Raw genomic sequence first — 13,713 nt, 5'->3', positions numbered from 1 at the left:
CATGATTTTCATTAACTGACAGCAGTGAAGGGAATAGATTACATAAACCTCTGATGTAATTTTCTGAGCATGACTCAAAGCACTGGGGAACCCCACGCAGAAGACACATCTCAAAGCTGGTTTCTTTAAGAAAAGACAACATTGCATACATTTATTAGGGATGGACGCCAATTCCAATACATGCAAATCACCATTGTCCTTTAAATGTAGTGTTGACATTATTGCAAACACTTGTCTCCCTGCTGTTTTGTGTATTATATTTTTATTATCTTAGGATAAAAAAAAACATTAACAATTACATGGGATGCCTTGTTCTGCATAATTTAACGTATACACAGTGGGAACAGGAATGGCAATGCTTTAGACATCATCACAGCCTCTTCATAACCCCGCCCACCCCCAACCCACTGCCCGCATGCAGTTTGCACTGCACAAAGGCCAAAAGTCACGTGAGACAGCCTGCAAAGAGCACAAGAAGCATTCACAGTAAAGGAGGATAGGAAGGAGGATAGGATGGAGGGGAGGGAAGAGTAAAAGATGAGAGGGAGAAGGGGAGGAGGAGAAGAGAGGGAGTGAAACAAAGTGACTGCAGCACTGGCCTTGGTTTAGACAGGAGAAGGAGCAGCATAGTCCTAGTATATCATTCAAACTTCTCCCACACTTCAACTCCCGTCTCCTGATTGTGGTACTCTTTCCATTGTCTTTGACACAAAAAAGTTTGTTTGTTTATATATGCATGTATATATGTATATACATATACGTATGTATATATATATAAACATTTTTATAGCTACAGCACCTTTTCCCATGGGGCAACAGTGTCAATACCTCGCACATGGTACATGGCCGTGCCAAAGAAAAAAAAAGAAAAATAAAAGAAAAAAAACAAAAAAAAAAAAAAAAAAAACAATATATTGGTCAAGATATTTATCTTTTTTTTCCCTAAAATTGGCATTTGACATGATGATATTCTATTGCCGTCTGGGGAGGGAAGGGACAAACGTTCTTCTTTTGAGTTTATATTCAAGTTTTCTCCTTTTTTTCTGGTGTATAATTTCTTCTTTTCCTGTTTAAAAAGAGTTCACACTTTTGTGATTTGCGTGTGCTGCTCTTCATCAAAAGGTTCATTTTCCGGATCAGAGTCAGTGGTGTCAGAGTATCGATAATGGTCTGGCTCATTGTCGCTAACGTCCGGGGTGACGGATGTAGAAGTGCTTGCCTCCGAGTTTGAAGGCTCCTCCACGGTTTTCGTAAAATACAACTTCACCTGAAATTGAGAGTCGAGACAACAAACTTCAGTCTGTGCAACAAAAATAATCATAAACAAGTGACTTGACAGCAAAGCAATTAACAGACTTACAAATAATCCATCCTTTTATCCAACTAATATCTAAATCCGGTCTGTTCCGTCAATACTTACTTTGAAGTTTGGCGAGAAGTAGCGGTTAGCTTTGTCTTTGTTGGCCTTGTCCAAGTCGTTCTTAGTGAGCGTCAGGATGAGGTAGTCCCTGTCCCTGTCGCTTTCCCTGCCGCTTTCCCTGCAGCTGTCCCTGTCGGCGCTCTGCGGCTGGCCCTGGCCCGGTCCCCCCTGCTGGCTCTCCACGTTGTTCACTGCCCCGTTCTCCATCTTGTCCCCGCTCTCCTCTGGTCCAGGGATGAAGAAGGTGTTCACCCAGAAGTGGAACATTTTGTCCTGGAGGGCAGATATAATCAGAAATGGGGCACGACAGAGAACTCAAACACATTTTTAAGTTTCAAATAACACTTGTTTATGGGCTCAGTCCTGTTTAAAGGATAAGCTTGGCAAAATTCTGTATTTTTCTTATTGTCAACAAATCCCATGACAAGACTAAAAATGTGTTGTCGTCTCAATAGCTTCCAACTTTCCACCCCGTTTAGCCGAGTCCTCTGATTCCTACTGAAGACAAATCAACAGCTCACAAATGCATGACTTCATTTATTAAAAAAAAACAAAATAACTTCCTTAAAAACAGCTGGGCACTGCAGTTTCTAGCAAACATTACCCAAAAAGGAATAAATAGTGTTAGGGACTGTTTTAGTTAACTGTTGATTAATACTAGAGCTGTAACAATAAGACAAGCAACAGAAAACTAATCACAAACTATTTTGATAAAATCATTTTGAGTCATTTATAAAGAGAAAAAGCTAAAATGCACTGATTCCAGCTTTTTAAATGTGAATATTTTCTGGTTTTATTAGTTCTCTGACAGTAAACTGAATATCTTTTGTTGTGGACTGCTGGTTGAGACAAAACATTAAATTTTAGGCTGCAGGTTGGGCTTTGGGAAACAATGATCAACATTTTTTCTTTCAAAGACCAAATGACTAATCCATTAATCACGAAGTAACTGGAGATATTAATCGATGATGAAAATAATCGAAAGTTGCAGCCCTAATTAATACACATTTTGTGCAGTGGTGTGCATTTGCAGCTGCAGGACAGTGTATTTGATGACTCAAAATAAACTTTAGTGCTCATGATCATGGTAACAAAAACAAACAAAACAAACATGTCCAACAGTGTGTATTTGTATTTTTAAATAGGGTTTTTTTTTTTTTTAATATATAACAACAATGGCTTCAGCTACACAGGCAGTACTTGTTATAGGATCAATTCACTGTGTATACAAATTCAAGCATCATCATTTAAAAAGCATAACTGTTGGCACACAACTAAGTGAAATAAAAGCTTACTCAAATGCACACTTATTGTTTTTTGACCTAGCGGACATCATGACAAAACCCCTGAACGAACACAAACTGACCTTCTTCATCATCTTATTCTGTTTATGGAAGAACTCCACTTTGATGTCTCCACAAACGGGCAGTGGCTGGGGGAATTCGAAAAACATGTGCTTGTCCTCGCGCCGCGTGTGAGTGGGGTTCGACGTGTGAATCTTCACTTTCAGCTGGTACACCACAAACTGGGGATCTGCAAAATCAAAAAAAAAAAAAAAAAAAAAAAAAAAGTGTTGCCGCCGCACAGGGCGGGGTGGACAAGATTGTGAGAGATTTAGAGGGGAGGAGACAGAAAACATGAGAAGAAGAGTGAGTGACAAGGAGAGGGGAGTGAACCGAGAGAAAGACAAGAGTTGTGTTATTACATGAGTTTGACAAAGGAAACAGCACAATCCACCAATTGAGTAAGTGCATAAAAAAGAGAAAAAAATATTATATTAAAATTAAGGAGGAGAAAGGGAAAGAGACCACAAAATGTAAAACACCCAAAGACCCAGAACCAGAGACACAGGACCCTATTCTGATAGACAGTCACGGTTTGGTCTTGGACCAGCGCAACACGTTGCATTTAGAGGAATTTATAACTTTCTTCTTCCTGTCAGGTTGGTGTTGGATATGACTTCATATGCCTGTAAACTAGTCCTATCCTGCTAGGCAACATGTCTACCTCTGACTGCTCCTTCCTGGTGGATCTCTGGGGCCATATAAAAGAAAATGAATGAAATAATAATGGATGAAAGGCTCATTTACCCCAATGCCAATTCCCTTTCTTGAAGCCCTGAGGGGTCGGCTCGCTCCTGTTTTTAACGGTACTGTCCCCTTAGAGAGAAAGAAGGAGATTATCACAAACTGGGCCTGGCTGGCCTGTCAGGGGCAGCACAGCAGGCACAAACACAAAGATATCTAAACAAAATACTCACAGATATTTGCATCTACATAGCTTTTCTTAAGAAACAACATATGTGGCTTTAAAGTGGAGGTGTCAATCTTCATTGGCGTGAGACCTGGTGTGTTGTGAGATACACAAAGGGGACGGAAGAGAGGGGGAGACTTGAGTTTGCTGACACTCTCAAACAATCACAAAAAAACATCAGATTTCTTTGGTAAATTTAAACAAATGCATGTTTGGTTATTTATAAAAACAGATTTATCAGACTAACTTCTCGTCTTTTGTTGCTGTGGTGAGCTAAAACCCGAGGCTAGAAAACAGTGGTGTGTGTGTGTGTGAATGTATTAAGACGTCATGAACTCAGAATAGGGCCTTTTTAAGGTTAAGTTAGGAGGAAACAGAAGGATCAATACAGTCAAGGCCGCTCAGCACAGTCAGGTGTTAGGGTGAAAAAGCCACAGAAATAAAAGGAAGAGGAGGCGTTTTTTTCTGACCGACAATTAAAAATGAACAAATTCAGATACAAGAAAAGCACAACGTTGTATGACTCACACTATAGTATACAGTTTGGTATATACAGAAAAATACATCCTGAATAATAATGGTCATAGACAATGAAAATAAGTTTCTGTTGAAGACAAAAAGGTGAAGATTTTACTCGAGGCCCAACAAAAGTCTCAGTGGAGATTTAATTTAACTTAGTATGGATGTCAATTAAGTTTTTTTTTCCCCAGCACAGGTATAAAAATCAAACACGCTCCGAGTCCGACTGCCTCGCCTGTGTCTGTCACTCCGGTCGCTGTTTGAGTAACACATTATTTTACAACAAAGTCATACCACTCAAGCTACGAGCAAACATGCAGTGATATGTAAATACACATGATTGAGTGACGGAAACTGCAGTGACTCATGAGTGCTGTGCTGTGAAAAAAAAAAAAGAAAAAAAAGAAAATCACTGACCAAATTATTTTATTGACTTTCTGTCACTTCCTGGTTATGTGGAAGTAAAGCACATAAAGTCTGCTACTGTACTGTCCGGTGTTTGAGTCCACAGTTTACTTCCCCTCACGCAGGGTTCATAGTTCTCTACTGTCTAAACTGTGCATATTATAACTCTTATGCACAGAAACAAAAAAAGTATTACACATTAGTATTACGCACACAGCCTGACTCATATAAAAAGACACTCCTCAGGGGAAGCTAATAAAATAAAAAATTACAGCTGAAATATCTCCTTTCTTGACTTTGCAGAGAGTTTGAAGCTTTCTGAGCTAATAAAATTCTTTAAAAAACGCAACCAATTTCTGTTTTTATGTGTTTTTTTTTCAGTGAGAGATGCCAAAGAAAAGACATCTTATGATCCTAATAACATTTGAAAATTCCATTATGGACAAACAGGGGATTTGATTCAACAAGTTTATTTTATTTGTTTCAAGTTGTTTAAAGTTGACCTTGCTGAAAGCAGCAAAAAAAAAAAAGAGGACTTCATCAACAAGAAGCTGCCCTTGTTAATTAAAAAAAGGTCCAAAAATACTGCAGGAAATTCAGTGACACCTGATTTGGTTTTAAAGTCCAACTGAAATTAAACTAGATAAATATCTGCTCTGTACATCACTTGTCCTGTCTTCTTCTTTAAGAAAAATCAGAAGCCAAATGGGAGAAATTTATATTTTAAAATTATTTGGCTTCATGATGGCTCCCTCCTAGTTTTGCATTAATTCAATGAAATACTGTTCTGTTATCTGCCTACATGGCTGGAGCCCTTATTCCGATACAGCAAATCAAATCTTGAATAAAGCGATAACGTGGCGTTCAGAGCACGGCGAACAGAGCAGACAGTCACACAGAGCCTGATAGCGTCCTGCTACGAAAAACGAGAGCTACAGACTCTAAACAACAACCCCCATTAGCTTTCCTGCTAAAGTCTCCCTTCTTATCCAACATACAAACATGAACACATGTCTTTTCCTGCACGTTAGCTTGTTGAACGAACCACCAAACAAACATTCACCGGGGGGGAAAAGTGCACCGCTAACGTCAGTTTGCAGGCTAGATAGCTAATTAACTGCTCAGCTGCAGCACATTAAACAGCATGTAAACATACCTGAAAATGTCACTTTGGAACTGTTGGATGGTGGTTTGGTTGTTGCTCTTTAAAATCCCCGTTAGAGACACACTGTCTGTCCATGACGTGTAGCTAAAGCAGTTTGTTTACTTTGTCTAAGTTCTGTATGGTGCCATGTAATGTCAAACACAGACACTGACACCCCCCCCCCCCCCCCCCCAAACAGCTGGCTGAGACAAAAAGGAGCATCCCTGATATTTCCCCCAAAAGCCTTTTTTTCCGTCTTTTTTTAAAATCACATGTCGACATTATTTTTGACTGCAAAGCATGATGATAAAATGTGATTTCAGTTGGACTTTAGAACCCCCAGCAGAGGACGACTCAGCTCTACCAAAAGATGACCCGCTCTGTTCTGTGGGGCTAACCTGTAGCGTGGGTGAGCCCTACAGAGCACAACACATCCAAAGCTCTTGTTCCGTTTGAACAGCGCTATGCGTGCCTACGCCCTAGTTTGGAGTTAAAGCTGAACACGAGTGTGACTCACTGCAGGTGCCCCCGCTGAACATCGGGAGAGTCTCGAACACCATTTTGTGGAAGAGGAGCGCCACCGGCTTGTACTCTAGCTGGTTCTTCAGTAGGTAGCTGTAGTAGTAGACGTAGCGGCGCTGGCTCGGGATCGTTACTCCCTGTAACAACAGTAACAATGTTTAGAGATCCTGGACGTACACAAGCCATCAAGACTGTTTCAAATGAGCTGCTCTTTTCTGTGTGAGTGCAAGCGTTTGCAACTAGAACTGAAATTAGTCTGACAAGTGATTAATTGTTGGAGTCACTTTCCAAACAAAAATGTCAAACATTGTACTAGCTTCTTGAAAGTGAGTATTTTCAGCTTTTCTCTGTTTAAGATCAGTGTAAACTGAATATATTTGGATTTTTGGACGGTTAGTTGGACAAAACAAGCAATCTGAGTCACTTAAGTATCTGGGAAAGTGTTTGGAAATGAGCATTTTTTCACAGTTTTATTATGTTTAATAGCTCAGGAAAATAAGCAGGCTAGTCAATAATGAAAATAATCATAAGTCGCAGCCCTTTTAGCAAAAAATGACGTGAAGTTGATAAAGACCTGCTAAGTTGAGACAATTAGTCCCCTAAGAACATCTCACCTTCTTGTCCCTTGTCCTGACTTCGCCATAAAAGTCAAGCGCTTCTTGGGCCTCCAGGAATTTGCCGCGATGGAGGAGATAGGCGCAGATCATGACTCCAGTGCGGCCCTTCCCAGCCTTACAGTGGATGGCCGCCACGTGATTGTCATCCTCGCTGAGCCACTGGTCCAGGTCTTCACAAAACGGCTTAATTAGCTCCAGCTGAGGAGGGTTGTGGTCTTCGAAGGGGTACTGTGCAACTGATGCGTGACAGGATGCAGACCCACGCAAAGTTGTAACGAGAGAGGGGAGAGAAAAAAAAAATTGTAGACAGGAACACAGCGGCAGACAGGTCAGAGGAGACAAGACAGGGAGGAAGACACAGTGGACATTTTGTGAGATTTTAAAACGACCTTGTGAGTCATCAGGCTTTTAGGTCAGGCTTACTGTGAAACTGTTTTAAAGGGGGGAAAAGGTTCTATTGAATGTGTAAAGCAGCCTACCTCTGCAGTTAAATTTGGCAGCATCGTAGTGTCTTTCTGCGCAGCTGAAATGGGAAGAACAAAAATCCAGTCAGCAATCACACACACACACAGAGGAAGTCAGTGTGAGTAAACACAGAGCAGTTTAAGTGCAGATAATATGTGGAACACTTACAGGTTGTAGATTTTGTAATGGTTTTTATGCTTGGAATCCAAGAACCTGTTTGATGGTGAGAACATAACCAGATACAGAATATGTAAATGAACTCAAGTGCCAGAGCAAAATGAAAAAAAAAAAAAAAAAAAAAAAAAAAACTTACATTCAACATTTCCCTTTTCTATGATCACATCTTGACTGTAATAGAAGCAGCACAACTTACCGTACTACATCGTCTATATTGTTTCTGTACACGCCTTCGAGTCTCTCTGCTGGAAAGCCCATAGCAATTATGTTTGGGTAGATATCTGTTGAGGCAGGAGTCAAGGAAATATACATACATTGTGCGCAACAGAAGAGCATGAAAAGAAGGTGGCATGAAAGTGCCACTACCGAGGTGGCTGGCAACACATCTTTAACTCTCAGATTAAGTAGGCTTACTGATGCTTTCAACAGCCATGTAACTAGACTATAATGCTTTTTTTTCCAAAAAAAAAAAAATGTATTTAAAGGACCAGTGTGTAGAATTTAGTGGCATCTAGCACTGAGGTTGCTGATTGCAACCTTCCCTTCCAAGAATGTAGGAGAAGCTATGGTGGCTGCAAAACTCTCGAAAAACACGAAAGGACCTCTCTAGAGCCAGCGTTTGCTTTGTCCGTTCTGGGCTACTGTAGAAACATGGCGGTGCAATATGGCAGGCTCTGTTGAAGATGACCCGCTCCTTGTGTAGATATACAGGCCTCATTTTAGGATAACAAAAACAATTCTTATTTTCATGGGATTATACACTAATTAAAACAGACTTTTCAATATTATATTCCATTTCTGCCAAGTCTGTTCTGCTAAATGCCACTAGATTCTACACAGTGGACCTTTAAAAGTAGTTACTATATACGAATTTGTCTTTAGCGCACACATACATGAATGCAGAGATGAGCAGCAGAGCATGAAAAAGTTTCAGCCAATGTCAATATGAGGGTGTCATTGTGGTTATGGATAGATGAGATCACAGAGGAGGGGTGCTGATCAGTGTGTGTGTATGTGTGTGTGTCCGCGTGTTGTGACAGATGGCCTTGACAGTGAGAAGCAGGCAGAGAGGAACGGGAGTAACAGCGCTCCTGCTCGAGCCAGTCCTACATGTGGGTGCACGAGAGTCTCCGCTCCCTGACCTGCATGTATTTTTAGAGCTCAAAGTTATATTGGGATGATTGCAAATGTTCAGCTTATCTCCCATTTGAGCTCAGCCGCACAAATTTGAATATCTATCTATGTAGAATGAATGCAGGCAACATGAAGACACGAGTGGCAAAAAAAAAAAAAAAAAAAAAAAAGTTTCAGCAAACATAAAATCCATTGTGTTGACACTTGCAAGATGCAGATGCAGCAGGAGGTAGTTGTCACAGAAACAAGTGGGAAGCAACAGTTTATGAACCACATACACACACATATCAGATTTAACTACAAGTTTAACTTCTAGTTGCACCACCTCGCTTGTGCTACACATTTACTGCCTTATTTTACAGTTGCCTTACATCATTGACCGGTGCTCCACATTTCAGCGCAGAAAAGCGATAGAAAGCGTCGTGGCCAATTATAAGGTGACATACATACAATCTTAAAAGGCACACATCAGTGTCACATTGCAGTGAAAAGAATAATCGAGCTGGCACGCATGACTTCGAGGCTCGGCTGCAACGCCTACCTGTAACTGAAGTCTGCTTGTCGCTATAAACTGTGGGATTTCACACTTTAACCGCTGCCTAAAGGGCAACCTTTTCTTACACTTCCTGTGCCACCGTGTCAAAAATAGAAAAGCTGAATATTTCTAATTGGACGTGTCTGTTTTATTTTCTGCGGATTGTATTTTTTTCCCAGAGTCAAATCACTTTTTAACTGGTCAGAAAAATTGGACACACGCATCTGACAACTCTGGTGAAAAGGCACAGCTGGCTCTACATAAGCTTCAACTTTGCTGTGATGCGCACAAGAGAGTACCTGCACATGAAAACACATGAGGAAAACTGTTTTTGTGACAGACACACACATACACACACGCACACACACACATACACACACACACAGGTCATTGTTCAATCAGTGGAGCTGCTAGTATATAAAAAAAAAAGGTTGGGATTCAGAGCAAGTAGTCGAGATCAACTGTATGATGACGGACAAGTGTACAAAGACGAATGCAATTTCACATTTAGATAATATCTAGCTATCTTGTAAAATGCAGCATCCCTAATGCAGCTAAGGTACGCTCAACATACCTAACAACAAAATCTATAGTAATATTTGCATACTGCCAAACTACTTCCCTGTAGCTCACGACACAGTAGCCTATCTGTACATACTGTGCCATGATAATCCCTTCCGTTTATGCCTCAAAGACCTAATTAGGAGCCAAATGCAGGTTTTCTATGTTATTTAATAGGCTACTCCAACCCTTGGACCTACTGGCAAAGTGATCCCAGTCAGACTATTCTAAGTGTTTTTAAAAAGCTCCACTGCTCCCAGGAGAGCCTCAGCCCAGGGCATGGGGGGCTTGGTCTCTGCAGCTGGGAGGAAACGCACATGCGGGACCCCCAACGGAAGCTCCAAGTAGGAGGGGAGAAAAAAAAAAAAAAAAAAATCTGCCGTTTCAGGCACGCCTTTTCTTTAAAGCCAGCCCTGCCTCAGCTCTATGCATACGCCAAATCCACAACTGAGAGCAAGAGAGAGAGGGGGGGAAAGGGAGAGTGGGAACCGGCGAGCGCCGAGCGAGGAGGGGGTGGGGAGGACAGGAAAGGAGGAGAGCAGAGGAAAGGGGGCAAGCAGAGGGAGGGAGAATTAGAGTGGGAGTAGTAAAGAAAAAGAGCAAAAGGAGAGGTGGTGGGTTGAGAGGGCAAGAGAGGGAGAGAGCACTCAGACAGCAATGCTGATACAAGATCACTGGCAACTCTATTTTAAGGGCAATTCCCAGAACTGTGATACTGCATTACATAACTGCAGAGAGCCTATATTGTTTTTAGACACCACGCCAAAAATGATAAAAGGGATAGTCCGAAAGGGCCCATATCTGAACAAGAGGACGCTTCAAGCCAAAGAAAGGTGCCGCTTTTCAGTGGTATGCCCCCTTCACACCTGCACAAAGCTGTAGAGGCAAACCGCGGGCCCCCCCTGACCCAATCTTTACAACATTATGAAACCAGGTGAGAGACATCTGATTGAATTTTGTGATGCTACACATTTCAGCATATACATCCCAGCTGACAGATCTGCCTGGATTCAGTTCAGTATGTTTCCATCTGTAGTGCAGGGACTGAATCGAGGTGATTGGCACACAGCGTTGCATTTCCATTCACATAGAAAAAGAAAACATGATACTCAGCAATATTATGACATTAATGCCACAAGACGGAGAATTACCAAAGCAAATCATGTCCATAAATACTCAGGCCTGTTTAATTCTTTACATGCTGTGCAGAGAACCACAGAGGGCGGCAACTTATCATTTTCTTCATCAGTTCATCTGCTGACCATTTTCTTGATTAGTCAATTTGATCTATAAATTTAAGAAAGTAGTGAAAACTGCCTATCACAAGCCTAAACTGACATCTTCAGATGAACTGTTTTATCCAACAAGCAGTCCAAAACCCAAAGACATCCAATTCACTATCAAGACAACAAGGGAAAAAAAAATTAGGAAATATTTTGGGGAATTTTGGGGTTTTTTTCCTCTTAAAAATTGACAAAAGTTGAATCGATGCCTTGTGATTTTCTGTCAGTTAATCGACTAACTGTTTCAGCTTTAGTTCCAAGAGTATCAAACTCAAAAATCTGTATAAGGCGGTTTGACATCCTGGTACAATGTCAAGTGCAGACCACGACTCAGTCTCTGCACTGTCACATACTAGATTTTGCAGTTAAGTTGGTCATGGTCAACCACACTGGCTGCTAATCTTGTTTCACACCAGCCAACCAAGTAAAAAAAGTACAAACTTCAGGACTAATGATGCATCAGGGAACCAGGTCAACTATCACCAGTGGTAACAGATGAGAAATGAGTCCTACAGACAGGGGGGGTGGTGGTGGGGGGGCTGAAATAGCAATTCTTAAATCTGGAAATGATCATATCACCATGAAGGGGAAAGAAACATGTTAATTTGACACTTCAGAGAATAGTGAGAAACCCACTAATGAATAATCACCTACAGAGGACACACATATGCAAGGTGAGGGATGTTAAGTATTTGCACAATTATGAACCACATCCCTACCATATATTGAGGTTACACATATTCTTATTTAGACTGATATAACAACAAATACAGAAAAGCGTCTTGAGATATAGATTTGAAAGCATCTACCTGTCAAAAAAAAAAAAAAAAAATCTGACTTGATGCCACTGACAATTTCACAACCCCAAGCTAGATCCACCTCTGTGTGTGTGTGTGTGTGTGTGTGTGTAACATGCCCTGCTATTTTTTTTTTTTTTTGAAAGACACACACACTAATGTCCAGCAAAAAAATGACTGTGACATTTATTGCGTGCTCGTTTGACAGATCCACCATCTTTCAAACATGCTTTGGGTGACAGCAAAGCCAGTTAGCCAAGTAGCAAGGGGAGCTAACTACCTCACCTCACGTTACTCCTCTGACATTTCTGGTTGCCAGCTCTACTAATCAATGCATCTATTACACAGCAACTGATCAATATCCCGGGTGCTGTGGGAAATAAGGCACACAGGGAAGGATACACGTTAAGTCCAGGTCGAAGCCATCCTCTTGATATCTCCTTTTGTTCCGGCTGACCATTTCTTTTATAATCGCAGCCATCGCAGCAGGTGACAGGAGTCTGTAAAAGGAGGTAAATGATGAAAACAGGTTTTTCTAGTCGTTGTGTGTCGCGGTCACCGAGGGTCTGCAGAGAGACGGGCTAGCCCGCAGAGCTAGCGATGGCTGTCGGGTAGGATTAGACAGGCTTCCTCTGGATCATAAAGACGGGCCTTGCTCTGCTCCTCCGTGCAGGCCCCGACTTTCCCCCAATCCTGCAATTCGTCTTGCGAACAACCTCCGAATAAAACACATGCAGTTGTCCTCAGAGAGAGAAAAAAAATAAACCTTTTAGATGCCAGACTCGGTGCAAGCTCGGTGGCTCAACCGCAGCCGCCGCGATTGACAGCGAGAGGAGAGAGAAGTCACCGGTTCCCGAGAAAAAAAAAAAACCCGTATCCAGTCACTCAGACGCAGCTAGCTCGCTAGCTAACTAGCTCGCAGCTAGTAGCTAACGCTGCCTCCTTTTTCCGAGCCAAAAGCTTCCTAACGAGTCAACATTGTCATCGACTGATTGCCAAGAACACATCTGAGAAAAGAAAAGTGACAGGCTCCACCGTAAATGTATATAGACTATACAAAGCTCAGGAGTCTTCACAGGTCGGTTTGACAGGTCCGTCCCGGGGAATCATCTTCTTTTTTCTGGCTCCTCTCGCTCCAGCTGAACTCAGGCTGCCATCATGGCCTCCAACCGAAGGAAAAAAAGAAGGTAGAGCAGGCTGGGATTTTAAAAAAACAAATATCCCACCGCCTTCACCATATAGTTCCACGTTTTAATAAAGAAAAAACCCGAACGATTTCAGTATCCGCTACTAATGTTTAAAGTGTTTATATTAGATGTAGACGATCAGCTATTTTCACGCGTGTACTTGTTTTATCCGTAAAAGTGCAACAATGGAGTTATTTTCTTGCTCGTGGCGGAAGGATAAAGTGAGTCCGCATGCGACGCTCCCTTCTGTCAAAGTGATCACGTGTGGCTGTAATTAGGGAAGTTTCTAACATAATGTCACTTTTTCGCGGTTTAAACTGTCATTTCAAGCTATAGAAAACATATAATTGTAAACTATAAGACATTTATTACGTTTACAATGGAATATTAATATACTTTGCTGTACCTTTATTGCCTCCTACATAAAATCTCGGCAAATCAAATCTTAAATGACACCAGTGTTGTTAATTGTATAAGCCATAGACGCAAATGTTGTTTTCATTGAAGCACAATTTCAGTGGGGGAAGAAACACATTATATTACACGTAATTAGATTGAAGACACATTCATAGCCTACATTTGCATGACAACAGAACAATAAATACACAGACAAATAGATTATAATCATCAGTATTAATAAAAAATGTTAATGATAGGGATGTAACCAAAGTATCAATATGAGGTAATGTTTTAT

The 13,713-nt window shown here is 41.2% G+C and overlaps 1 protein-coding gene across 3 annotated transcripts; it reads right to left on the bottom strand.

Moving 5' to 3' along the window:
* Window positions 1-242: 242 nt before the first annotated feature.
* On the bottom strand, window positions 243-13,171 carry LOC122997551 (phosphatidylinositol 3,4,5-trisphosphate 3-phosphatase and dual-specificity protein phosphatase PTEN). Of its 3 annotated transcripts, XM_044373763.1 has the most exons (11): window positions 12,235-13,170; window positions 7,719-7,803; window positions 7,514-7,558; window positions 7,360-7,403; window positions 6,878-7,116; window positions 6,259-6,400; window positions 3,681-3,764; window positions 3,511-3,579; window positions 2,787-2,953; window positions 1,421-1,693; window positions 243-1,267 (listed from the first exon to the last, which is right to left on the bottom strand). In XM_044373763.1, exons 1-11 carry the CDS (start codon window positions 12,311-12,313, stop codon window positions 1,082-1,084), a joined length of 1,413 nt encoding a protein of 470 aa, XP_044229698.1. In that variant the 5' UTR covers window positions 12,314-13,170; the 3' UTR covers window positions 243-1,081. The 3 variants fall into 3 exon arrangements, with proteins under 3 accessions (XP_044229698.1, XP_044229699.1, XP_044229701.1); XM_044373764.1 differs by lacking the exon at window positions 3,681-3,764 and having other exon boundaries at window positions 12,235-13,171; XM_044373766.1 differs by lacking the exons at window positions 3,511-3,579; window positions 3,681-3,764 and having other exon boundaries at window positions 12,235-13,171.
* Between the last annotated feature and the right edge of the window lie 542 nt (window positions 13,172-13,713).

This window comes from Thunnus albacares, chromosome 14 (assembly GCF_914725855.1).
Source record: "Thunnus albacares chromosome 14, fThuAlb1.1, whole genome shotgun sequence".
NCBI classification, from domain to species: Eukaryota; Metazoa; Chordata; class Actinopteri; order Scombriformes; family Scombridae; genus Thunnus; species Thunnus albacares.
The sequence above is the reverse complement of the archived record's forward strand: the minus strand, read 5'-3'. Positions and strand labels throughout refer to the sequence as shown.